The sequence below is a fragment of the Hylaeus volcanicus genome, chromosome 6 (genome assembly GCF_026283585.1).
Source record: "Hylaeus volcanicus isolate JK05 chromosome 6, UHH_iyHylVolc1.0_haploid, whole genome shotgun sequence".
NCBI classification, from domain to species: Eukaryota; Metazoa; Arthropoda; class Insecta; order Hymenoptera; family Colletidae; genus Hylaeus; species Hylaeus volcanicus.
In genome coordinates this window covers 7356550-7384486 of record NC_071981.1, presented here as the reverse complement: position 1 = coordinate 7384486, position 27937 = coordinate 7356550, and the positions used below count along the sequence as shown (strand labels likewise).

At 37.6% G+C, this 27937-nt stretch overlaps 1 protein-coding gene across 1 annotated transcript in view; it reads left to right on the top strand.

Annotated features, from left to right (window-relative positions):
• Nucleotides 1-24130: 24130 nt before the first annotated feature.
• LOC128878174 (insulin gene enhancer protein ISL-1) overlaps nucleotides 24131-27937 on the top strand; it is a 67174-nt gene continuing 63367 nt past the window's right edge. Inside the window, exon 1 of the mRNA XM_054126159.1 lies at nucleotides 24131-25698. Within this exon, the coding sequence (XP_053982134.1) occupies nucleotides 25560-25698 (139 nt within the window). The 5' untranslated portion in view covers nucleotides 24131-25559. The remainder of the gene's footprint in view (nucleotides 25699-27937) is intronic.

The window sequence follows — 27937 nt, the reverse complement described above, 5'->3', positions numbered from 1 at the left end:
GTCGATGGCAAATTTTCTTCATCGATCTTCGCTTTTCTTCGTCAAGATTCAATTTCATCCATCAATATCTTCAATTTTCTTTATCAATCTCTATCGAACTTCAATTTCCTTTATTAATTTCTATAAATCTTCAATTTTCCTTATAAATCCCTATCAATATTAAGTTTTCTTCATCAATCTCCTGAATTTTCTCTATCAATTACTTATCAAACTTCAATTTTTTCCTAAAATTCTTCAATTTTCTGTATCAATCTCTTTGATTTTCTTTATTAATTTCTATCAATCTTCGCTTTTCTTTACCAACTTGTACCAATCTCTATATTTCACCAATCACTTCACTTTTCTTAATCTTAGGGGGACCAGAAAGTAATGTCGTTTCTCCGAATGTAAATACTTTTTTATTATTTATCATTCACTGTGTACCACACGATTTTCATCAATCAGATGCTGAAAATTTGCATACTGTATGGTAAAAGATTGTTGGCAACGAGAACGATTCTATAATCGATTAAAAATAAAAACATATTATAAATTTACTTGTTTGAATTTAATGTGAAAGAAACGACGTTACTTTCTTAAAGAAAAGCCCCCCTAATTAAATTTATTAAAAGAGTTGGGAGTTCCAAGAAGAAAAGATGATCGCAATTGACTCTTAACAGCACAGTCTTCTAACAGTGCTGGCTTCAGACTTCTTGCACGTTTGTCAGCAATTCTCGGCCCTTAATTATTAACATGAATCTTTCTTAGGTACATAACAGCTTTTCACCTGTTATCAAGTAGCCCCATTATCGTTTTTACAAACTCCCTTTTTGCCAACGTCTCATACGAAGTAATTCGACGTGGTTCCTCGGCATGACAGTTCGGCTGACGATTTTAATTTCATGCTGTTACCGCAAATTATTAAATATTTACTTTTCGGACGACATTCCCGCGGAGATCGTACCATGACAGATTCCAATTTATCTCATTAATTAATCACTTCTTAATGGCATTTCGTAATTACAATGTTGAAGTGTCAAGCGCAGAACGGCTTAATTACCGGGGACGGAATTAAAATTTGCAGAAACAGGAAGCGGAAGCTATTTCTAATTAGCTCAGTTTTTCTAGGTTATTTTCGTTCTATCGCTTACTATTCGTGGCTCGATTGTTGATCGATAAGTGGGCATTTGGATTAATAAATATAGGTGCTGAGTAACGAGAATTCTCTTTAAGTAACAATAATTGAAATTCTACTCTGAGGTTCTTAGTACAAAAATATATTTACGTTTATAAACACATTCTAAATAAATCTTCTGACACATTTATGGATATCCGACAATTTCAAAGATTATCCTCGTGAAAATTGAATTCTAGCTGGAAATATACCAGCTTCGATAATTAATCAACAACGACACAGTCGATTCGATGGATATCGAAAAATTAGGGCTCCTGCATTAATCAAGTCCCCGCGGATTGTAACCAGCGGTATTTTTCCATTGATAAACAATTACGTTGGACGAGTCGACATCCGGCGATTTTAACGAATTTAATGGCCGTTCTTTTAATCATGATACAACGGAAAGTTATCGGTCCCTTGTACGTGTCCATTACACGTAGTCACGCGCCAAAATATTAGCCCCCCCTCTCGATTTTAAAACAGCCCTGGGCTAACAAAGTGCAAATACCCTTCCGAACGAATTTTCCACGTTTCACTGAGCGTGCAGCTTAATCTCCGAATATACACTGTCCCGACCAGTTTCAGGACACCTAATTAAAATTATCTCCTTTAATTAAATTTACGTATCGAATTATGAGAATTTTATTTTCCGGGGAATAATTAAAGTAAGTAGTATCTTTATAGCTATATAATATATGTAGTATATAGTAATATAATGTAGAACATATTATATATACAATCAAATAATATGTAATGATTATATATAGGTATATTTAAGCTATACTAGACTTTATAGTGTATGTGACATACACTATCAAATTTATCAGTTATTTATTGAAAATTCTACTAGCAATACATCTAACAAACAATTAAAAATAATAGATATAGAAATTAAGAATACAATTAAGAATAATAAAGATAAAAATATTTTTTATTTTTTTATGTGAACTATATTATAAAATTCACCTACAATTTACTAAAGATTGAGCTATACTATACTATACTGGATACTATAAAATTCTAATACACTACTATACTGTGCTATACAACTATACTATAAAATTCTTCTACCATTCACTAAAGATTGAGCAATATTATACTATATTACATACCATAAAATTTTAATAAATTACTATACTATACTATACAACTATGTTATACTATAGAATATACCATAATTCTAATAAACTACTATATTATACTATACAACTATACTATAAAAATCTACCATTCACAAACTATCAGAATATTTTTGCACTCTATCATCTACATCAATCATATTTAATCATTTATATCTATCACAAAGTAGAATCTGTATCACATACAAAATAATAAAAAATACAAATATTTTTTATTTGTCTATTTGCCGCATCACAATTCAAAAAAATGTCCAATTCAGGCAACCTTTTCCTACCTGTTCTCGCAATGACAGCCTGTATATAAATCAAAAGCCTCTAAAACGATCCAATATTCTAATATCATCGATCTCGACGTCTCGTTTCCGAACCATTCTTCCCACAGTCGCGAGAAGGGCTCGAGATCGAACCGGGGGTCGTGTTGGGTGAATTTTCGAGGCGCGATCGAGTACACGATCAAAAATAGAAACGTCCGTTAGGCTCGTAGGTCGATCCACTCCGCGTCAAGCTATTATTTCCGCAGAATGCAGGTGTTGCCTTCGGTAGACAGGACTAGAGATCCTCGAGGAAGAGTGGCATCCTACCCTAGATCAAAGATCCGTGCCGCTGGTCCATTCATCTGCCTAGCAAGCAGCCTCTACGAGTGTGCCGTTATATACCGGGTGACACTGTTTACACTTCCCAAACTAACCCTACCTTCGTTTTTCTGATTCAAGAGTGAGATACGGAGTTTTTCTTGCGGAAACGTTTATTCGAGGCATGAAACAGTGGGTTTGGGAAGCATCATTGGAATTTACTAAATTAGTATTATGTGCATTAAATATATTATAATTGATGAATATGTTTGTGTATTAATAAATATATACATTTATGAAATATTAATTTAGGAAATTCTGTTGCAAGGAAGCTGTGTTTAGTTAATAAATATGTATATATATTTATGTATTTACTAATGTATTTATAATAAGAATTTATATATTATAATTTTATATTTAGAATAAGTTTCCATGTTCATTAGTATACAATATTTAAGCATCCTTAGAACTGAATTTACTGAAATTATATCTTATGTATTAACTATACTAAAATTGATGAATATATTTATATATTAATAAACATGTAAAATAATATTTATATTTATTATTATATAAACATATTAATAGATATATACATATATGAAATATTAATTTAGTAAAGTTCAGTTGGAAGGAAGCTGTTTTTAGTTAATAAATATGTATATATATTTATTTATTTATTAATGTCTTTATGTAAGAATAAGTTTACATGTTCATTAATATACAATATTTATATAATAATATTATTCGAGGCATAAAATAGTGGTTTTAGGAAGCATGCTTAGAACTGAATTTACTAAATTAATATTTTATGTATTAACTATATTAAAATTGATGAATATATTTATGTATTAATAAACATGTAAAAGTATATTTATATTTATTATTATATAAACGTATTAATAGATATATACATATATGAAATATTAATTTAATAAATTCAATTATATGGAAGCTGTTTTAGTTAATAAATATGTATATACATTTATATATTTATTAATGTATTCACGTAAAAATAAGTATATATATATATATACATTTACATATTTATATAATAATCTTATATATTATCTGTCATTATTAATATCAATATATAATTTCTTAATGAATTTTTACAACAATATTATACATAAACTATTAATACATTAATTCACTGTGTTACACAGAACCACTTCTAAAGAATTCCTCCCAAAGAACCTCCTATTCCAAATATTATTTCTCCTCCTGAAAGCCATGGGGCCTGTGCCACGAAACTATTATGCAAAAATTGCCCTAAACAGTATGAAATAATTTCTAGTTAATTGATATGAATATTCACCAATTCTAGATATAATTACTTAAAAGTATGAAATAATTTCTATTTCATTTATATTAAATGATATTGAATAATATATTAAATTACTATTTCCTTTATATTGAATTATGTTAAAAAATGACACACGTGTCGAAGCGTTTATGCAATTGGGAATGCGTTGCTCCACTAGGAACTATCAGCACCGTGTTATAGGTGGACGAATTCACCTGTTATGGTAGGATTACCGCAACTTTTCGAGTTATACGCGTTCCGTGTAATCTGGGGGCCTATTGCAGGGAGTTTTATGCGAGGTACAGTGGGATTGTTCGAGGACTTACGCGGCGGTCTGTCAACAGTGGATATAAACAACTGACCTGGATACCGCAGGGACTGGCGCCGCTCCGCGGCAAGCAATCCTCGTCAGAAACCCTCTGACAGAGTCAAAACAATCCCTCTGACGAATTTCTTACCTTGAAATTTTACTCGAGACCTCATCTCGGGTTTCTTCGTCGCGTATCAATCCTATTTTATCTTTTAAAAATTGCGAAGTGGATTGGATATTCGAATATTTATATTCCAAGATGGATGAATGGAGCGATGCTCGAAAGCATAAAATAATAAGTCTGGAGAGCCAGTTATGTTTATTAGTATTCAGAAACTGTGAAGTGACTTTCACGATAGAGATTGATAAATAAAATTGAAAAAAATGGAGGAAAATGAAGAAAATGAAACAAAATTTAAGACATCGATAAAGAAAATTGAAGATGGATTGAGATTGATAAAGAAAATTGAAGAAAATTGAAGATTGACAGAGATTGATAAACAAAATTGAAGAAAATTGAAGGTATTGATAAAAATTGTTAAAGACAATTGAAGATTGGTAGATATTGATAAAGAGAATTCAAGAAAATTGAAGAGATTAATAAATAAAATTGAAAAAAATGGAGGAAAATGAAGAAAATAAAAAAAATTGAAGAGATTGATAAATAAAATTGGAGTTGCAATCTACTTAAGATAAGCATATATCCAAATTCATTTTTGTCTAAGCTTTCTAATTAATTTTAGTACATAAACTTCACTTTTTATATATTAGCATTCGGTAATAGGAATCTGATAAGAAAACTGCATAAACATAGTGTTACAGAAGCTTTCAAGTAACTATAGTCAAGGTCTCTATAGAGACCTCTTAACAGTCTCGAGCCATATTTGACTAAAGAATTCTAAAATTAATTCCTCTAGGCCTCGTTCAGGTACCAAGCCTCAACAAATACCTATTTATCCTGCCAATTAACGAGAGGATATCACATTTACGGGGTCGTGGATTTGCATGGCAATTTAGACGTTTATTCCTTAGATAATAAACGTCACAACCCTCCAAGTTTTTGTACCAGTGGGCCTTAGATTTTTTTAATATTAATTGCCAAATTCAAATATCAATTCAAAATATCAATCTTTATCAAACACTTCATTTTTCTTCCATTCTCTTCAATTTTCTTTATCAATCTCTTCAATTTTTTCATTTTCTTCAGTTTTATTTGTCAATCTCTTCAATTTTCTTCAATTTTCTTTATCAATCATGAAGCTTTTGTGCCACTACACCTTAACTTTCTTTAATATTACTCCTTAAAGTTTATAAAGTCTTGAGAAACGCCGAAAGATACACATCGACAGACGTAAGACAAAAGAGCCCACACCTAATACCATCTACTCGTCCCATTTTACCTTATTTGTTGTTCCGCGTCAACAGCGTCTGACAACAACATTTCCCCCGTCCTCTAAAATAAGCACGCGGGGGAGGTTGGGGTGTATTCCACCCGTGAAATTCATCCCGGTGATGGCGTCTGACGCGTTTCCCAGCGCGAAAATTAATGCAAGAACGCGAAACAGCGAGACTGCAGAAATCATAACGCTCGCATCGGAATTCCCTTTCGACGATCGCCATTGGAGCCATGAATTATTATCCTCGGGCGTGAGTCGCGGGTTTAAGCGGCCCTGGAAGCGTCAGATCGATAGAACGTGTCTGCGCAGGTCTGTCGCTTATACAGTAAATACCACCCTCCTCGCCCTCCCATCCTCCCCCTTTTGAATATCGAAGTACGCACGCGTGTACACGCGTGCACCTCTATACACACCTGCACCACGGGGTTCTTGGCAACTCCAGGGGAGGCCCATCCCCCGTGGCCACAGGGTTTGATCCACCCTGAGTCCTTCGACCGGTCGTCTTTCACTGCGACCGCCTTCTACCTTGAACCCTTCATTTTGCCGAAGGAAAAAAGAACGGAGGCATTTGTGGAGGTTACTCTTGGTTGATATGTGGATTGATGAATGTGAAAGGATAGGATTTGGATTGTTTTTGATGGAATCAGGTCTTAAGGGATGATGGGGCCCTGTGTTCTCACTTAAACCCTTCATTTTTTTCAAGGAAACGGAACGTGAATCTTTTTTAAGAGGTGGGTGATTGGTTTGTGGATTGACAAAGGTGAAAGGATTGGCCTTGCATTGTTTTTGGTAGAATCAGGTCTTAAGGGATGATGAGACCTCCCTTCTCCCTTGAACCCTTCTATTTTCCTGAAGGAAAAAAGAATGTAGGTCTTTCTGGAGGTTACTTGGTTGATATGTGGATTGATGAAAGTGAAAGGATTGGATTTGGATTGTTTTTGGTGGAATCAGGTCTTAAGGGAAGATGAGACCCTGTGTTCTCCCTTAAACCCACCATTTTTCTAAAGGAAAAAAAACGTAGGCCTTCGTGGGGGTTATTTGGTTGATGAAGGTGAAAGGCTTGGACTTGCATTGTTTTTGGTAAAATCAGGTGTTAAGGGATGATGGGACCTCCCTTCTCCCTTGAACCCTTCTATTTTCCTAATGGAAAAGAGAACGTAGGCATTTGTGGAGGTTACTTGGTTGATATCTGGATTGATGGAAGTGAAAGGATTGGATTTGGATCGTTTTTGGTAGAATCAGGTCTTAAGGGATGATGGGACCCGCCTTCTGTCTTAAATTCTTCATTTTTTTCAAAGAAAAGGAACGTGAATCTTTCCTGGGAGGTGGGTGGTTGATTTCTGGATTCATTCGTCCAGATGAAAGGATTGGACTTGGATTGTTTTTGGTAGAATGATCGTCAGGTCTTAGGGGATGATAGAACTTTGGCCTGGTGATGTCTGGATCAGGCTGGAGTCTTCATTTGTTGGTTGTGACTAGGATGTGAATCCTTCGGTAGATTTGTCAGCAATGTAGGTCTTCAGTTTTCTATACCGATCTCTTCAATTCTTTTCATTTTCTTCATTTTCCTCCATTTCTTCAATTTTATTTAGCAATCTCTTCAATTTTCTTCCATTTTCTCCAATTTTCTTTATCAATCTCTATCAATCTTCAATTTTTTTTATCAATTTCTCCAATTTTCTTCATTTTTTGACAATCTCCTCAATTTTCTTTATTAATCTCTATCAAATTTCAATTTTCTTGATCGATTTCTTAAATATTCTTTATCAATCTCTACCGAACTTCAATTTTCTTTATTAATTTCTATAAATCTTAAATTTTACTTATAAACCTCTAGAAATATTAAGTTTTCTTTGTAATATTAAGTCTTCCTTTGTTGGTAGGGACTGGAATGTGAATCCTTCCATAGATTTGTTAGCAATGTAGGTCTTTATCAGAACCTGAACCTGGTTCTGAAGTGTCTTGATCATGAGAAGTTAATACTTATAAACTGAATAAAATAAACTGTGTATTTAATGGGATTGATGATGTTTATATTCAATGGAGAACATTTTCTATATGTTGGTGGAATCTGAGACCTGAAATATGTACAAAAAACTACATAAATGCATACAGTATACACAAACATAAAAGAACTATTGAAAATGAAGTTCATATTCGTATAATATTCGTAAACTAAAATAAATTCCTATGTATTTTAATTCAGTTGTTTTTCATAAATAGAGGAGAGTCTCCAACACTTGATTATCAGTTTCCACAACCTAAAACAAAGCGTGTCCATCGAATATCGTCAGTGTGGTTCTCTTAAGTCTCTTCTGATTGAAATAAAAAAATACGAACCTCCAAGTAAGCGATCCAAGAAATTTTGAAACATGACTCCCAGTGTTCTACCGACAATATAAATTTTTCCCGGAGTCCTACGAGTCCCTCCCGATTGAAAGGAAAAAGAAAACCATGCTCCAAATAAACCGGAAGTAGACAAAGGAACGCTAGGCGTGCAATGTAACGTAGTAATAACATTTATAGTAGGAAACGATAACAAATGTTGCGCGTAATACAAATATCCGACAATTTTGATAAAATTTATCTTCCGGTCTCGCCTTTCAAGTGAACCGCGAAAATTAAACATCACTTAAAACTGTCGCTCCGTTCTCACGGATTAAAATAATATAATACTATTACATACCATTGTGAAACATCGCGGCTAGACTCGCGTCCTGGAATATCTCAGTGTTATTATATCGCATTATCTTCGAAGTGCATTAGGCGAAAACATTCAAAGGAAATGGAATCAGTTTGTAAAAGCTTTTTAATCTCGCCATTTCGCGGGAAAAAAGGAGCCTGATCCTTTCGCAATTGGAGAAACGAAACCGAGCCGCCTAGAGTCTGCTTGACCATCGTCTATTGTTTACTTAATCATTTTAAAGTAAATACTCTACATGGAAGCGCCAGCACTGCTTTTCAAACAACTGCAAACCCAACAGTTTTCCAAATTTTCCGTAAACACTTCAAGATACACTGGATCATATATCTAAAAGGTGTATTAAAATACAATACAATTTAGCTACAGTAACTTTCACACAGTCTACCTCCTTCTTCCCTAACGTCTCAAACTATATCAAACATCAGTAAACGTAACTCATCAAGCTCAAATATAACCAATAAAAATTCACCAACTCCATAACAGAGCCTCACGATCACAATTAGCAGATTTTTATGAATATCCAAGATGCTACAAATTTATACAGTATGCAATAACATAAAAAAATACTGAAAGTAAAGTTCATACTATAATATTTGTAAAGTAAAATAAATTCCTATTTAGATTCAGTTGATTTGCAAAAAAGGCAGAAGAGTCTTCAACCCTCGAACAAAGCATGTCTATCAAATACCTTGACTGTAAATATTTTCAATGTTCTTCAAACAGATGCAAACGAAACAATTTTCCAAATTTTCCACAAACCCCTCAAGATACACTCGAGCATATATCTAAAAGGTGTATTAAAATTCAGTACAATTTATCCTACAGTAACTTTCACACAGTCTACCTCCTTCTTCCCTAACGTCTCGAACTAAATCAAGCACCAGCAAACCTATCTGACCAATCCCAACATACCCAACAAAAATTCACCAACTTCATACCACAGCCTCACGACCACGATTGGTTGAAAATCGCGAGTAGAAGTTGCTCGCATCCCTAATCTCGAGCGAAACATTCATTGACGCCGCAACAGAAGGAACAGCGACGTGCCAGAGAGGAGGCGGAGGGATGAGGGAGCGGGGGATCGATCGCCTAGGAGGGACGGAATAGGTGACGCCGCTGGAATCTATATAAAATGCCTGAGGACACGGGTAACAAGATGTTAAGCAGTTCGTCGCGGCATTTTCGGGAAGTTCGTTCAGGGCGGGCTGTAAAAGAAAAAGAAGAAAAAAAAAAGAATTGGGACACGCGGCGTCGACGGAGACGTGGAAGGTGGGCAACAGGACCGTAGGATGGGAGCTGAAGAAGGGAGTTGATGGGGAGAAGCTTTTAGCCCGGCTAGATGGTGCCGAGATAACGGCGCGGCGAAGTGTAGAGTGCGCCGCTGCTTTACCGCTCGCTCTACACTCGCGCGAGCGAATCGGTGTGCGCCTACACAGAGGCGTTCGCCCGAGCTCTATATTGCTCCACTTTGAGAGCGGTTCGGTGCGACGTCTGTTATAATTTTGACAATAACGTGCCGCTGGGGTCGGAAGCGATCGGTTGGTGTGTAAGGTTGCGTTGGTATGCCTGTTGGACGGTGCGCGAGGTGGTTTCTTTTGCGTTGACTTGAGTCAACTTGGCGTTGTAAGACTTGGTGTTGTAGGATTATCGAGATGGTTGCGTTGGTATGCCTGCGTTGATTTAGGTGCGTATGACACTGTAGGATCACTGAGGTGGTTGCGTTTGTACGTCAGCGTTAATTTGAGCGTGTTGTGATATTGTAGGAATACTCAGACGTTTGCATTGGTATGTTCGCGTTGATTTGAACGTGTTGTGACACTGTAGGAGCACTGAGATGGTTTTGTTGCCATATCAGCGTTGATTTGAGCCTGTTGTGACACTGTAGCAATACTCAGATGTTTGCGTTAGTATGTTTGCGTTCTCATATCTATGACTTTATTCCTTCTTCGTTGATTTTAGTGTACGTGATGTTGTAGGAGCACTTAAACGCTTACAATGGCATGTTTGCTTTGATTTAAGTGTGTTTAACACTATAGGAATACTTAGTTGGTGACATTAGTATCGTTGCGTTTTCGAATGTATGACTTGATTCCTTCTGCGTTGATTTGGTTGCATGGAGACCTTACCTAGCTTTATATATTTAATCGAATAACGAACGACACAGTGTATATATACATTTCCATAGCTTTATTACGACTGACTCCTCTCATCCTCTACACTACTACAACAGTAGTAGCACACATAGCTTATTTTTTATGGATTGTCCAGAAGTTTGACAAGGTTTGACACTCCTTTTCCGGTCGCATCGCGCTTACAGGAACACCCCGTTCATACTTGAGAAAACCTTCAGCTAGTAATTTCTATCTGGGCTAGTTTCAGGGCGATTTTGCTGAGCTCTTAAGCCTCTCGCGTACCTTAGCGTTCTTAGCCATTCGCAACTGCTCTGCCCTAATTATATTCTTGAAACAGATCGACTCGATATGGCGTTCTCCGGCTCCAAAATGCCGCTTGTCACTTTTCCGTCCCTTCTTTGTTCTCCAGCTCACTGCATAAGGCGGAGACCCAGGGAATGTTCTTATCTAGATGAAAATTTGAAACGACGAGTCAAGGATGGACACTTTATTATTCGTTGCAATGTAAGTAGCAGCATTTGCTATAATTTGTATTATTGAGAACTGTACTTCCCCAAGAGGGGAAATGAAACAGCTTTTCTTTCAATGAAAAACAAACTTGGTCACTACTTGTCTAATCTTTTTCTTGCAAGTTTAATCCAAACATATTCGAAGTCAACATGAGTCGAAAATAATAAAATTCTGAATCCAGACAAAATATGTTTTTAAATATCAATCTTGTAAACACTCCCTGAATAATCCTCGCGCAGCGCCATTTTAATCGATCACAAACACACCCAAAAAAATATTTTCTCGCTCTTGAAGATAGACACAAACATCGTGCAAAGGGATAAATTAGGACAAGGACTCATTCGCTCTCAATTAAATCCCAAAGATGACTTCATTTTGGAGCAACCTGACTGCCTAGTCCCCTCGATAGGTTAAAAGGCCTACCTAATATGGATACCCGACATTTAAGGTTAGGTCCGGCTCAGGTCTGAACCTATCGGGCACGAAACAATGGCCTCGATCGTAAAATAAACAGGAGCTTCTTTGAGACTGGGAACTTATCATCGTTTCATTCAAACCTCATACCCTGAGGAGTCGTAGTTAGGAACAGTGTAAACGTAAATGTTCCGCCTCATTAACCAGAGTTTACAGGATATTTTGCGGATTTACGAGGATACGGTGGGGAAAAAAGTATCGATTGACTGCGAGCCTCAGCCCTCTCCTAGGCTTTCATTGCAATGTTGGGCAATGGGAGTTGCGGAGGGACTGCAGAGACCTCGGAACCCTAAGCAATAAGTGCTTGAGGCCTGCCACCGCCTTTAACGCACGGTAAACGTTTAAGTGCACGTCGTTGCGCCTGGCGCCGTGCTTTATGACGCGCATCCTGTTCGTCTCTAACCCTCAGGTAGCCTTCGGGGCTGTCTTACCCCTCGCCTCGCCCCTCGGAGGGACTTTAAGCGTGTTGGATGTCAATCGTAAACAAGGTCACGGATTCTCGACCGTCCCGCTTTTTGCCACGTGGAAACGGAAATGGTCGAGGGAAAGGCTTTCGGGGACGACTGGGATGATAAACGGGATATTTTTGACGGAGACAGTGGATTTTGTTAAGTGATGGTATGGGATCAATGTGGAATGAGAAAATTGACTAGAGGGTTGTAGGTATGTAAATATTAACGGAGATAGGTGGTGACATGTTCTGGGTCTTTGAGAGAGTTTATTAGAGAAGATAGAGGAAAAGTTTGTTGAGCTTTTTTGTAGGAAATTTCATTCTCTTTCAAATTTGTTTCAGGTAATTTTTCAAATTCCTTTAAATAACGACTGTACGAACGGAGACATCAAACTCATTTTTGTCAATTTGATATTTACAATTAAATATTAACGGAGGTTCTAGGTCTTTGCAGGAGTTTATTAGAGAAGATACAGGAAAAATTTGTTTGGCTTTTTTCTAGGAAATTTCATTCTCTTTCTGAATTGTCTGAAGTGATTCTCCAAATTCCTTAGATAACGACATTGCGAACGGAGAAATCAAACCCATATTCCTTGGTATGAACAAATTCGTGTCGGGATAATCATCCTGGATTAAAACCGTGAAACGAGCAACAAAAGCGCCCCGTCGGCAATAAACAAATATTGCAATATTCTGTTGCGAGAGTAGACTTGGAATGATCAAACGCGGGAGACGGAAATAATTGACAAATCGGGAAAACAAACGCCAGTCGGCTGCACCGCAGAGAATAAACACCGCGTCTCCATAATTATTAAATTTGCTCGTCGATTATGTTTATTTGCCCGCGACGTTATTAACATCGCAAACGTCATTGTTTGAACGACAGAGGAGGTACCATCAAATGACCGCGATCGTCGTCAATAGTGGGTACGAGGGACAGGAGGGTTCGGGGGCCATTAAACCCCCTCTTTATTCATCGACTAATGAACCCAGAGTAAAACTATAATTATTTATTCGCTTTTATCATCCCCAGGGAAGAGTTTTTGTATGGTTAGATCTCCCAACGATTTTTGCTTAGCCCCTGCGTCCCCCTGGGGGGTTCTAGATACGCTTGCGACCGTGATACCGTTCATCCTGCAACCCAGATCGGCATGACGATTGTTCAGGCACTGTAGATTTCCGGAATCACAACATTGCGGGTACGCTTTAAGGCGTCTTGGAATTTACAGCGCTACCTGGAATTTATCAGCCCTCCCACGGCGACCCTCATTAGTACGGATTTATCGATGATTCCTCCACGGCGCAACCCCTGTCCCTCTTCGTCGACCGACAACGTGGCCGTTTCCGGTGAAGAAGTTCGCAATTTTACGTAAGATCGCTGCTTAACACGCTGGAGTAATGCACAGGGTGGCGAAGTTGCGAAGGGATCAAAAATATATTCGAGTCTTGCGTTATACTTATCGTTGGATCTGAGGACTGTGATATAATAGAATTCATCTGGATTGGAATGAAGTTGAAGACGAAAAATCATGAACACACATGTTTTAAGTATTGGATTGTTCTTTTCATCGGAGGAGAGGAGTATGATAGATTAGAATTCATCTGGAACGGAGTACAATGAGAGATGTTATGATGAAATTGGAAACACACATGTTTTAAGTATTGGATCGTACTTTTCTTTGGACGTGAGGACTACGATATAATAGAATTTATCTGAGTCGAAATAAAATGGAAGGAGTTATTGGGAAATCACAAACATACATGTTTCATACTTGGATTGTACTGTCCATTGAATATGAGGCCTTCGATAGAATAGACTTCTTCTGGAGTGGTGCAAAAAGGGAAGAAGAATTAGACTTCTTCTGGAGTGGTGCAAAAAGGGAAGAAGAATTAGAATTCTTCTGGAGTGGTGCAAAAAGGGAAGAAGAATTAGAATTCTTCCGGATTGGAGCAAAAGAGTATAAGAATCAAAGATATCAAAATAAAGAAAATTTTCTTTAGGTATATATTAGAATTCTTACATTTAATTTCATTGTGTAAATGTAATTATTTAGTTTCATTCCATAAATGTAATTATTCAGTTTCATTGTATAAATGTAATTATTTAATTTCATTGCATAAATGTCATTATTCTGTTTCATTGTATAAATGTAATTATTTAATTTCATTGCATAAATATAATTATTCAGTTTCTTTGCACGTTGGTTGCCAGGCTAAGACTCGCGAAAATTTCTACAAGCTTAAAATTTTGTCTCGAGACTATCGAAGATCAAGTAATTCAATATTTGTCGTACTGTTTAATTTGTTAACCTTGCCAAATTCACGAATCCTATCCAGATTTATTTTCATTGTCGCCTCGCCGTCGGAATTAATTCTTTAAGTTCCTTAATGGAGTCTTTAAGTCCTGTCACCCATTACGTGGCGACCAACGTGTTAAACATCCTTATTGTTTATTAATCGAATAACTCAGAGCAAGTCATCACGTTTAAGTCGCCGCGAGAAGAAAGTAATTGCATGGTTACCTTCTTTCAAGGTTCTTTCAAGGTCACCAATGGTTTATATGTAGTCACATATTTTTCTAGTTATAAAAAACGTCCTAAATTTCAGTCTTTAATTAATTTTCTGTCATTCCTAGGAATGAGATTTTCAAATCCTTGGAACCTTGATGTTTCCCACGATTTTTTGTCAGGCCACCCTCTCGAAGTTCTCAAGATGCGCCACTGGCTCGCATGCGATTATGGTCCGCGTGAAAACAGGAAAAAACACCGGGTGGCGCCTTGCGCCCGCGTAAAAGAGCTCACCGAGGCATTCATCGCTCCAGGAAATCAAATCCCACCTACTTAAGCGGCTCAGAGCGGCTCCTGGTTCAGACAGTCGAGAATATGGAGGTCAGTCTGTTGCTCCAGGCGCCTCGGCGCGGAAGTAAGCCCTAATCCGTCATAGGTTGTGTGCCCTTCTACCATCACTTCCCATTCTTCTTGCTCACTGAACTCTACGTCGTTAACTCGTTACGTACCACGCAAAATCACAGTGTTTGCGATTTCCTTATCACTCCTTCTATTCAAGTTCAATCCAGATGAATTCTAACTCTTTCTCACCCTGTATATTGGAATTCTTATATTCAACTGCATTTATATATTGAGATTGAATAATTACATTTATGCAAAGACATTGAACTATTACATTTATACAATGACGCTAAATAATTACATTTATACAATGAAACTGAATAATTACATTTATGCAATGAAGCTGAATAATTACAACTATACGATAAAGCTGAATAATTACATCTATGCAATGAAATTGAATAATTACATTTATACAAAGAAATGGAATTACATTTACACAATAAAATTAAATATAAGAATTCCAATAGATACCCACCTGAATTTTCATAATTTCCATTATGTGCGTCGATTCTACAATATATAACAATTTATGGAAATATAGAATCTAAACGTTGATACATTCAATCACGAATAACTCACCGCAGGACTGTTTCTCTGCACTAATGATCACACGTGATAATAAATCTTTGCTCGTGGAAAAAAAGATCGAGGATCGAAGGGGTTGAAGAAATGTTGTGTTCTTTTCTCCAACTAATTTTGTCAAGTCCAAGAAGAGCGATAAGAATTCGTGCGAATCGAATCTAACGACCTCCTCGGCCAATTAAATCCGACGACACGTAGCCCCTAGAGATTTAGTTATTCGAGCGGCGCGGCGATAAATTCGAACAAACCGCGCCGTAATTTTACAATCGCACGCAAGAAAATCGCCGTCGTCCTCGCAATTTCGCCAAACTTTATCTCCCGCGTCGCCCCGTCTCGGATTGATAACGGGCATGAAATCAAATCATCCAAGGACACGTGAATACGTGAATATGTTAATTTGAGTTCTACACGATTTTTTTTATCTTGGTACAGCGCGTAGAAGTAAAAGAAACATGAGTCTTATTCGAGGCTCGAACAAATCATGAAACGATTGGGTTACTAATCACATTGACTTTGTGAATTTTATTCGAATGAATCATCGCTTGAACGAAACTTTATTCGAATAAGGTCTTTGGCGTTCAGCGGATTAATGGATGAATTATTTCTATCGATATTGTATTCTAACGTTTCGAAAGTGCCTTTCAAAATTATTCCCAGCATTTTTTCTGCGCGAAGTTTGAAAATTCGCTCGGACAGTGCGCACAAATCAACCTAATCGATACGTCGTCCGCCAACGGAGCCACGAGTGGCGTGGATTTATCAAAGCAACGAGACAACCGTAACTCTAAAAAAAATTCGTTCGAGTAATATCTTACTAAAATAACTTTTTATTCGAGTCGATTTTAATTGGAACTTCTGCTCGACATTCTCTGATGACACACAGTTCGTTCGTCAGCTTGGAAAGCTACTTGGAATTTTATTCGATTGAATCTGTATCAGAATGAAATTTTATTCGATTAAATCTGTATTCGAATAAAATTTTATTTGGTTAAATCTGTACTCGAATAAAATTTGATTCGATTAAATCTGTACTCGAATGAAATTTTATTCGATTGAATTTATATTTGAATGAAATTTTATTCGCTTCAATCTGTATTCGAATGAAATTTTTTTTGATTAATTCTGCATTCGACCGAACTTTTATTCGATTGAATCTGTATTCAAATGAAATTTGATTCAATTGCATCTGTATTCGAATAAAATTTGATTTCATTAAAATTTGTATTCAAATGAAATTTTATTCGATTGAATCTGTATTTGAATGAAATTTTATTCAAACAACGCAGGAAGTGGTAGACACAAAGCTGATCGAAAATTAATTTATTGAACGGTGCCGCTGAAATGACCGCTCCTCCACTTCTAACGTTTCGGAGTTTGGATGTACGAGGGAGTGGTGAATTATTACGCAGGGTTCACATGGCTTCGACACTCGAACAGAGAGACGAAACAGAGAGCGAGAGAGAGAGAGGGAAAGTGCATGGCAAAGGGAGCATCTGCCCGGGATGCATTCGGCGCTGATAGCTTTGTCGGCTTCTCGCTCGTACACGCTCCTACGCGCTGAGCCGCTTAAGAGGCCTACTCTTCGTCCTCTTCCTCCTTCTCCGCCGATGGCAACACTTCACAAAGAAGCATTATGTGTGGGTGAAGCGTTGGTACACTTATAAATATACAGGGTGTATCCGAATGAGTAGGCATAACATTTGGTAGAAGGTTTCACGCGCTGAAATAATGGAACGCGTTCCTACGGATCAGCTTTGGGCATATTTGAAATTTTTACAGAAGTATTTCAAGATTTTGGTTATCTTATGCCATGATTGTTAAAGTTAAAGATTGTTAAAAAATGGAGCGCATTGTTTTTTAAATTGTTTGGTGTGTTGACATTTTAATAGCCAGTTAATTCACTTTTGCTAGGACAATACCTTGTTATTTATTATTGAAATAACACTTTATGCTCCCATCATTTTTTAAATTACGAAATATTATATGAATGTTAATCTAAAAACTGTTCTAATTGAGAAAATAAATATTCAATAATATTAAGACAACCAATACTTTGGTATCTATTATTGAAATAACACTTTATCCTCTTTTTATTGTGTGAATTATGAAATATTACGTAAATATCAATCAAAGAACGGTTCTAAAAGATCAAAATAAATATTAGGCTTTTAAAAACAGGGAACTATTAATTTGCACAAAAGATGGGGAAAGATCATAGAACAAAATCGATAAAATAAAGCTCTGTGCCCACCATGTCCCGCGTTGTTCGAATAAAACTTCATACGAATACAGACTTAATCGAATAAAATTCCATTTGAATATAGATTTAATGAAATAAAATTTCATTCGAGGATAGATTCAATCGCATAAAGTTTCATTCGAGTACAGATTCAATCGAATAAAATTTCATTTGAATACAGATTTTATCAAATAAAATTTCATTTTGAATACAGGTTCAATCGAATAAAATTTCATTAGAATGCAGAATTAATCGAATAAAATTTCATTCGAATACAGATTGAATCGATTATTATAGAATAAATATATCTTCTTCTCTAAAAAAAATTGCTACTTATTTGCGCATTAAAATTCACATCAACCATTTTGCAAGCCAAATATAACCCAAACAAATGTTGTTAAAATAACAAATATTATTGGATTTAATTACATCTCTTTTAGCTACGGTAAAGGCTTAAAAATAAAAAAAAACACTTACTAATTCCAACCTTACTTCATGTTACAATTCAACATTTAATTTCCACCGAATAAACAACGAATCAAAAGTTGTTTATTTTTCGCTCATTACATCCAAATTGGATCTCGATAAGAAAATTGCCAGTCTTTGATCCTGTACAAATATTGAGACGAATACTACAAGCCGTGAAATGTCGTCGGACCTCTTTTCAAGCGAAATTTTGCGAGAGAAGCGTGACGTTCCTCTTGCTCGGTTATACAGCGTGACATTGGACAGGATTAACGTTATACACGCAGTCGAAACGCGTCTTACGCGGTTAATCTTCGATCGGTGTTCTGCCTGCGTGTTCTCCTTACATTTGTCACTTGCTTCGCACTATTTTTCCTTTGACGAAAAAGAAATTCAAGTTTTTTTGTGGCAGTTGGAGCAAGGAACTCCTATCCAGAAGAACAGACGAATCTCGCATCAAGATTTGATTTGATTCGATTTAAAGAAAATTAGTTCGTGGATAACGGTGAACTCGTTCTGCTTCTCTGTTTTTCCCGTACACGTTTATTATAGGCAAAAATTTCGAAAAATGGTTCTTACAAATCTCAAAGAGAATGAAATTCTACGTAAAAAAGTTCAATAGACTTTTTCTTTATCTTCCATAATAAAGGTTTGTAGAGTTATGGAAAGAGTGGTGCCTCGGGTTGATACACTCATGTTGCTTTTCTGTCTTTCCCCTACACATTCATTACTTCCAAGAATTTCGAAAAATGCTTCATACAAATCTCAAAAATGATGAAATTCTACGTAAAAAAGTTCCATAGACTTTTCCTCTATCTTCCTCAATAAAGGTTTGTAGAGTGTTGGAAGTGTGGTGCCCCAGCTTGATAAACTCGTACTGCTTCTCTGTTTTTCCATTACATATTCACTATTTGCAAAAATTTCGAAAAATGATTCATACAAATCTCAAAGAGGACCAAATTCTACGTAAAAAAGTTCAATAGACTTTTTCTCTATCTTCCTCAACAAAGGTTTTTATAGTGATTGAAAGCGTGGTGCCCTAGCTCGCTGAATTTCAGTGTGCGCCACTGCATCGAACGTAATACGCGACGCACCTTGGATCTCCCGGAGTTCTTGAAGCAGAAATATCCTTGTGAAAGGGGCGTGAAAGAATGTTGCGCGAAAAGAGCAGCTATGAAGTGGTCAAGCGTGATTCGCCGCCCCAAAAAGGACAATCTTTTGCGGTTCAGCGATCGTGCATTAGGTAATCCACATTATCCCAATCACGTTCAACCGTGAACAGGCCTCGGTGCATTGGGTCTATTCGCTACTGTAAATGTTCCTCTTCTTCTCTATCTTTCTCACTCATTTACATACATTTTTTAAATACCATATCAAATATTATATATATCATTATTTTACACATGCACAATTTACGCGATAGTATAGCGCATATAAATTCCATCTAATTTTTATTCAAGTTAAGGTATGCTAGATCGAGTGACGAATGAATGAAACAAGCCAATTAGCAACGAACACTATATTAATGTTATTAATTAACTTTTTAAATCGATGGCCAATCGACGGGTCTTCGTCTGGCACTGAAACGGAAAGTATTTTCAGAGTTTCCATTATCCAAATAATGCAAGGTTCATCGTTCTACCAACTCGATTCATATTCTCGAAATTTTCACCTCGATTTGGCACACTTGTTCATTGCATCTTCGCCAATTGTTTATACCGATATTCGATGGATAGATCGTCTGGCATTCGCAGACATGTCATTATCAATTTGTCGAAATTGTGTCGTTGTTGCTTCAGTGATAAAATACTCGAGAAAAAAAAAACTGAAATTGTGGAATATTTGTTTATAAATTATTCAAGCAGTCCTGAATCTAAGTAAGCAATACCAAATTAGAAAGGATAGTAGAAAGGATAACGTTTAATTTAGAACCAATAGAATCCTCTCAAATTTCAATAGACTGTTACAAAGATATTTTTAAACATATTTTTATGAAAATTGGCAGAAATATCGTTCAAACTTGTTCGATCTTATTCGATTAAAGCTGCATTCGAATGAAATTTTATTCGATCGAATCGGTATACAAATGAAATTTTATTCGTTTAAATCTGTATTCAAATAAAATTTTATTCGATTAAATCTGTACTCGAATGAAATTTTATTCGATTAAATCTGTACTCGAATAAAATTTTATTTAGTTAAATCTGTACTCGAATGAAATTTGATTCCATTAAGTTTGTATTCAAATGAAATTTTATTCGATTGAATCTGTATTCAAATGAAATTTTATTCGATTGAATCTGTACTCGAATAAAATTTTATTCGAGTTATAAAAAGATATTTGTAAACATATTTCTATGAAAATTAGCAGAAACATCGTTCAAACTATGCACTTTGAATATATCTACAAAAAATGTACATTACACACCTAGCATAGTTAAATAAAAATCCCAAACATCAGTACCTATGTTTCCCCTATAAAAATCACGACTTTCCGATTTTCAATCTAAAATTTATTTCAGACTCGAGTAACCCGATTTGCGGAGCGTAGTGTAAATAGAACTATTTTCGCGAGAAAGCGTATTATCGCGTTTCGGTCGGTCCCGTTGTTTATTTCTGGCGCGTTGATGAATTGATCGACTGATTAATCGCGACGGAATCGGTTTAAATGATTAGCGGGAACGCGTGAATCGCAGTACCGGCGGGAAAAGCGCGACTTTTTCGAACGTGTTTCGATTCATCGATCGAAGACGCGAACAGATCGTTTTTCACGTTTCGAAAAGCTTTTATCAAACAATCGCTCGGGTTTTCGCTTTCGAACGATTTTAATCTGCGTTTGAATCACCGCTTTATTTGTACCGTGTTATTTTATTTACGTATGCAGAAGATTTTATGCGAACCGATGGGTTAGACGAGTGCAAATGGCGACTAGATATTCACCACTGACAGTTCCGCTGGAATATTTCAAAAGCAGTCAGAAATTGAAACCACTCGACACCCAAAAGGAGAAGCGGAAAATTGGAGATGGCGACGTTGCGAGGAAATTATTTAAAAGAAACAGGTTCCCGGCGATCGGTAAATTCGTGATGATCGAGTACTGGTATCTCGAATCTTCCTGACGGAATAATTCAGTACCTTTTCCCAGTCAGCGTGGTCCCAGAAATCTAAGAATAATTCGCGAAGCCCCGGTGAGTCGCCTTTGGAGGCGCCATTTCGGAGCAGAAACTGTCCAGCGGATATTTATGCGAGGTAGATAAGAAACGTTACGTCAATTTTGTTTCAAAATTATGCCGGGGGTATTTTCTCCGCGAATGTCCTCGTGTTAGTAGCCGTCTGTGGTTTGTTCAATGTCAGCGACAGTAGTTACTTTATTTTTTGAAGATTCTACTATTTTTTTAATGGAAAATTAAATCACTAAGTGTTTCATGACATGACAGACTTGGGAAGAAAGGACTCCAATATCGTACACTTTTTTATAACACTCTGTAGTTCACTGGAAAATTGTGTTAGATATTTTACGGTTACATAAAATTACACAAAAATATGTTTAAAAATATGTTTTTTATGTATTATATTTAGTTTTGATAAATGTCCAGTGTGTGGTATTAAGAACCTATGGGATAATGGGGTCCCTTCCTCTACCAGCAGACAGGGCGGAAGTAGAACTGTAGAGTGACTGCTTTTTTATTATGCAATCAGGAAGGATTTCTTGTGGATCCTGATGTAAATGCTGATGTAGATGGTGATGTAGATGTTGATTAGTTTGTGAAGCTTGTTGGGATTGGTTGGAGGATTGGTGGAAGGGCTATTCTTTTGTTTCTTAGTTAGAAAGTTGATAGATACTCAATACTTTATAATTGGTGCATAGTTCTGTGCCTACTTTAATCATCTGAAGCTATCTGTGTCACCTCGACAGTGGTTAATGACTACCTAGTTGATGTTTAAAATAATCATTTGTGAAGAATCGATTTAAAAGAGTTTCATGGACTGTAGGGCCTCGAAGGGTAATTCATGAACTTCCAGGTAATAGATTTGGAGGATCAGTACTCTGATATTAATCAAAAGTTGTTTGTATATTATTGGGAATTTCATCAAACATCTCCAAAAATGGGAAAAGAAGAATTAACTCCAGAAAAATAGACAACGAATGACTGATAACCTAATTCAACCTGCAGGTAATAGATTTGGAGGATCAGTACCTGATATTAATCAAAACTTGTTTGTATATTACTGATAAGTCCTTCAAACACCTCCAAACTGAGAAAAGAAGAATTAACTCCATAAACATAGACAACGAATGACTGATAACCTAATTCAACCTGCAGGTAATAGATTTAGACGATCAGTACGTGATATTAATCAAACGATGTTTCTATATTACTGGCCACTCCTTCAAACACATCCAAACGTAATAAAAGAAAAATCAACTCTAAAGACGTAGACAATCAACTTCTTACAACCCAATCATCTTCCACTTAACAGATTTAGACCGTGGTATCTGGTACAATCCAAAACTTGTTCTTATATCTCTCGCAACTTCATCAAACACCTCCAAACCTAAGAAAAGAATATTCAACTCCAAAAACATAGACAACAAACGACCCACAACCTAATCAATTTCCAATTAGTAAATTTAGACGGCCAGTACCTGATACCAATCAAAAGTAATTCCTACATCTCTTACGACTTCATCAATCACCACCAAACCTGAGAAAAGCAAAATCATTTCTAAATAACCACAACTTAATCAACTTTCAGTTAATGGATTGGAATGATAAGTACCTGACAGCAATCAAAATTAGTTTCTACATCTCTCGCAGCTCCTCCAAACACCTCCTAACCTAAGAAAAAAGAAGAAATCAACTCCAAAAACATAGACTATCAACGCACAATAACCTAATCAACTTCATAGCTAATAGATTTGGTCGATCGGTAACACCTAACACAAATCAAATTTAGTTTCTACATCTCTCGCAGCTCCTACCTAAAAAAAATTCAACTTTAAACACATAGACAATCAACTCATCACGACCTAATCAACTTCAAGTTGATAAACTTCAAGTTAATCAACATAAAGTTTCAGTACCTGACACCAATCAAATTTAGTTTCTACATCTCTCGCAGCTCCTCCAAACATCTCCGAACCTAAGAAAAAGAAGAAATCAACTGCAAAAATACAGACAATCAACGCACAATAACCTAATCAACTTCAAATTAATCAACTTCAATTCTGGAGGATCAGTACCGGACACCAATCAAATCTAATTTCTTCATTTCTCTCCTCCAAACACCTTCAAACCTAACTAAAACCAAAAACTCAACTCCAAAACCCTATCCAACCAACAACCTTCACCTCAACCCAACCAAACCAAACTCCATCAAACTCTCCACACAACTATCCCCCGATCTCCATTCCCTCAAAACTCTAGCCTCCAACCGCTCCGAAAAACGCCCCACCAAACCATCTACCCATCCAAAAACAACCAAAAATCAAATTCTTGGAGATCGACGTACGCCACCGCGAACCGATTTGCTCTGTCAGGGACGCCGCGCGTCTCTCGGTGGCTGTTCCCATCGGGCGTCGAGGACCGACGGCGGACGTAGGAGGCGCGCTCTATCGCGCGAGAGAGAGGGAACCACTGCAACAGGAGAAAGAGGCGAACTTGCAACGCGTGGAGGGGGCAGGGTACGAATCGATTAGGTCTGTCGGCCATTTTGTTGGCGGCTCGAGCCGGCCAAGTGTCCCGCAGCTGCCCCCAGGAGGCGTGGAAGCAACATAACGGCCACCATCGGGGGAACGAATGGTTCGACGTCGGCGTGGAACCGCGGCACGGATCCTCGCCACGGGATAGGACGTGCTCGAGGAGCCCTGGTGGTGGAAACCGACTTCGGAGTGGGGTCGAAAAGGTCGACCTCGAGGGGTGGGGGCAGTCGGGTGGTTAGGTTGGGTTCTATAGGAGTCTAACCGGCAGTCAGTGCCTCCCAGGGCCCCGCGCCGTCAGTTTCGTTGGTGTTGTGTGTCGTGTAACGTGTCCTCTCTCTCTCTCTTTCTCTTCTCTCTCTCTTTCTCTCTTCCTCCTTCTCTCCCTCTCTCCTCTCCACCCTGTTTCCACCGATATATATACATTTTTTTCCTTTTTTGTTACTCTCGTCACGCTACCACCACGATCGACGCCCGCGAGTGATAAGGGAATAATCGTGCACGCGCGCGACTCTCGACGCTGGGTGACGGATGGTGCGTGTCCAGGAATCCGAGCCCAGGGTCACGGTTCGCGAACCAACGATCCAGGCGATCCTCCAGGTGGGACTAAGAGTCAATCGAGAAGGCTCATCCGGAACGGAGCATCGCTGAAGAGGATACAGATCTGCGCAGAAACGACGCAAGAATGCGGAGGATCGATTTGGAGCCCCGGAAAGGTGGCTGGAAGCCTTCGGAATAATCGTTGTCGGTTCGATGCGAGTGAAGACTGTCGAAGGAGTCGATATTGGTGGATTAAACGCGAGTGACGGAGTCCAGGGATCGAGGTGGCCCGGGTGATGACAAGGTGGAGAGAGAAATTTCGTCGGGGGAGCAATCGCGGCGAGCTTCCGGGGGCTAGGAAGCTTCTTGGAGGACGTTCTCAGAACAAAATGGCGTGGGCGCCGGCGAACCGTCCTCGGGATCCGTCGATCGGAGCGTGAACTGACTCCGTGAATGAAGCTTCCTCAATCCTGGTTACTTTCGAACTCCTGGGAACTTTTGAGAAGGGATTCGATGATCCAACCAGAGCCTCCGAGTGTATTCTTCATTTCTGGAAAATATTCCAGACCTAACTCAGACCTAACCCAGGTGAATCCTCAGTTTCCGAGTGGTAACAGTGACTCTGAGTGAACAGTGTCTGAACTAAACATTCTGAAACTCCTCGAGACGCCTTGAGAAACCTTAAAAAATCCGCTTGGGTCACTGGAGACCCGTGTCGGTAGTTCTTCGGAGTTCCGGAATGATTCCAGTGTTCTCGGGGTTGTGAACGGTGACTCTTGCCTCTGGTCTCTGACTAGTGACTTCGCGGAGTTTTCGTGGTTTCGCGGGGGATCGTCGAGAGCTCGGGAGTGTCGAACTTTTACTAAAGGTTATCGAGAAGAGGTAAGTACGACCTGCGGTCGTACTTGGCGCGAAGGCTTCAAAATTGCTCGAAAATCGTCGAAGGAGGTGCGCAGGGCTGGAAGAGCGATGGAAATCGGGGGTGCGGCGATGCAGAGGTTGGGCACTGCCGGGGGGCCCGGGCCCCTCAGCCTTCAGGGCCCTCCAAGGTCAGTGAAAATCTCACCCGTTAACATACAGGACGAGCCTGGCGACCTCACTTCCCAAAGTACGTATGTTATACATGTATTTCCTAGTTTTTATTAGAGTGACGATAGTGGAAGTAGAGTGATGAATGATGCGGTTAGGGAGAGATGGGCGAAATCGTAGGTTTTGAATAAATCTGAAGTTTGTGGATATATGACGGGGCAACTTGTCTTGTTTTGAAATTTAATCAAACGATAGGCAGAAAATTTATGAATATAGAAGGTATGATATCATCAGTTACGTTTATGTTCTAATTATGAGGCAATGGTCACCTTGTCTTCTTTTAAATTTCATCAAATTAGAGCAAGAAAATTCATGAATATAACAGGCTATGATATCAAGAGTTAGTTTATGTTATAATTATGAGAAAATGATCACCTTGTCTTCTTTTAAATTTCATCAAGAGCAAGAAATTTCATAAATATTCCAGAGTATGATATGATTAGTTACATTCGTGTTTTAATTATGAAGCAATGGTCACCTTGTCTTCTTTCAAAATTTAATCAAACGATAGCCAGAAAATTTATGAATATGTGAATGGTCACCATGTCTTCTTTCAAAATTTAATCAAACGGTAGCAAGAAATTTCATAAATATTCTAGAGTTTGATATCAACAGTTACATTTATATTTTAATTATAAGGCAATGTTCCTCAAATCTGAAGTTTACCGATATGTTTGTCTTGTTCCCTCTTTTGAACATTTTCCAAGAAGGAAAGGAGACAAACACATCGGCAAACTTCAAATTTATTCGAAGCCTAAGGTTTTGTCAATCTCTGCGATTAGGTGAACAAGTAACTAGTGAATGAGGGGGGCCGACTTGTTGAGCGTAGTTTGTAAAGTATAGTTTCTAGTATAGAGAGCTTTCGAGACATTTATGTCCGGAGTACTAAGGGGCTCTTTCAGGTTTGTAGGAAAGAAAGTTAAGGTTTGATTTAGAATTCGCGGGGAGCATTGTTATAGGTAAATATTGTTGGAGTTAGAGTGAAGTTGAGTGACATGAAAATTGCGCCATTTGTATTATTTTATTTCTCGCGTTTGCATCTCTTGTTTTCTTTTGTATTTAATCGAACTGTGGAGAGGAAATTCCGTAAATATTCCTGACTGTGATGGGAATAATCTATGGTGCAATTATGAGGCAAAGGCTAGGTTGGATACTTTTTTAATCAAATTGTAGCAAGGAAATTCGTGAATATATGAACGGTCACCTTCTTTCAAAATTTAATCAAAGGGTGGCAAGAAAATTCATGAATATACCAGGCTATGATATCATCAGTTAGTTTATGTTATACTTTTGAGGGAATGATCACCTTGTCTTCTTTTAAATTTAATAAAATTAAAGCAAGAAAATTTATAAATATTCCAGAGTATGATATCAACAGTTGGGTCTGTGTTCTAAGTACGAGGCAGTGGTCACCTTGCCTTCTTTCAAATTCAATCAATTTAGCAAGAATCTCATCAGTTACATTTACATTATAATTATAAAGGAATAGTCACCTTGTCTTCTTTTAAAACAAATTATACCAATAAAATTCATAAATATTCCGGACTATTCCATACAGATTCAACAGTCTCGTCTATATTCTAATTACAACTCAATCTCCAGAAACCAAACATTTTCCATCCGTGACCCGATATAATCCCCGAGAACCCACTATTACCAAAAATAGTAACAAGACGAAAATATTTGAAATTCGAGTTATACAAATACTTATACAAAAAGATCCTCCGAGACGTGCCTGCTGGAAATGTAACTCGTGTCAATGTAAGTTGATCCTGACACTACCGTCTGTGCGGTCGCCAAAATTGTCTGCTGTCAGAGTATCAACAAAGAAATTCTGTTGACGTATACATTTCGTGTCCAGATCCCGTTAACGTCAGTTAGTAACTTCGGGTTGAGCCTGTATTTAAATCTCATCTACTCCAAATTTAGCGATCTAACTAACCTGACAGGGACCGGGGACACTTTGGTCAGCTCTGCGCTCTACTAATGCGATTTGGACAGCTGAAAATTGTACAGGTAGTTAAAGTTGTCCAAAAGACTCTTAAAAAATCTGGAAAGTTCCCAATAGACAACTATAATGTTGGATTTGTGGTTAGAGAATTTTTAAGAGGGTGCAAAATTTATTTTATTTTAGAATTGTACAGACCTGCAGATTTTTTCAGTTATCAGTGGTCTAAATTAATGTCGAAATCGTGATTAGAGCTAATTCTGTCCCCGGACTGGCACGACTGGAGACTGATACCCTGTGACTCCAATGT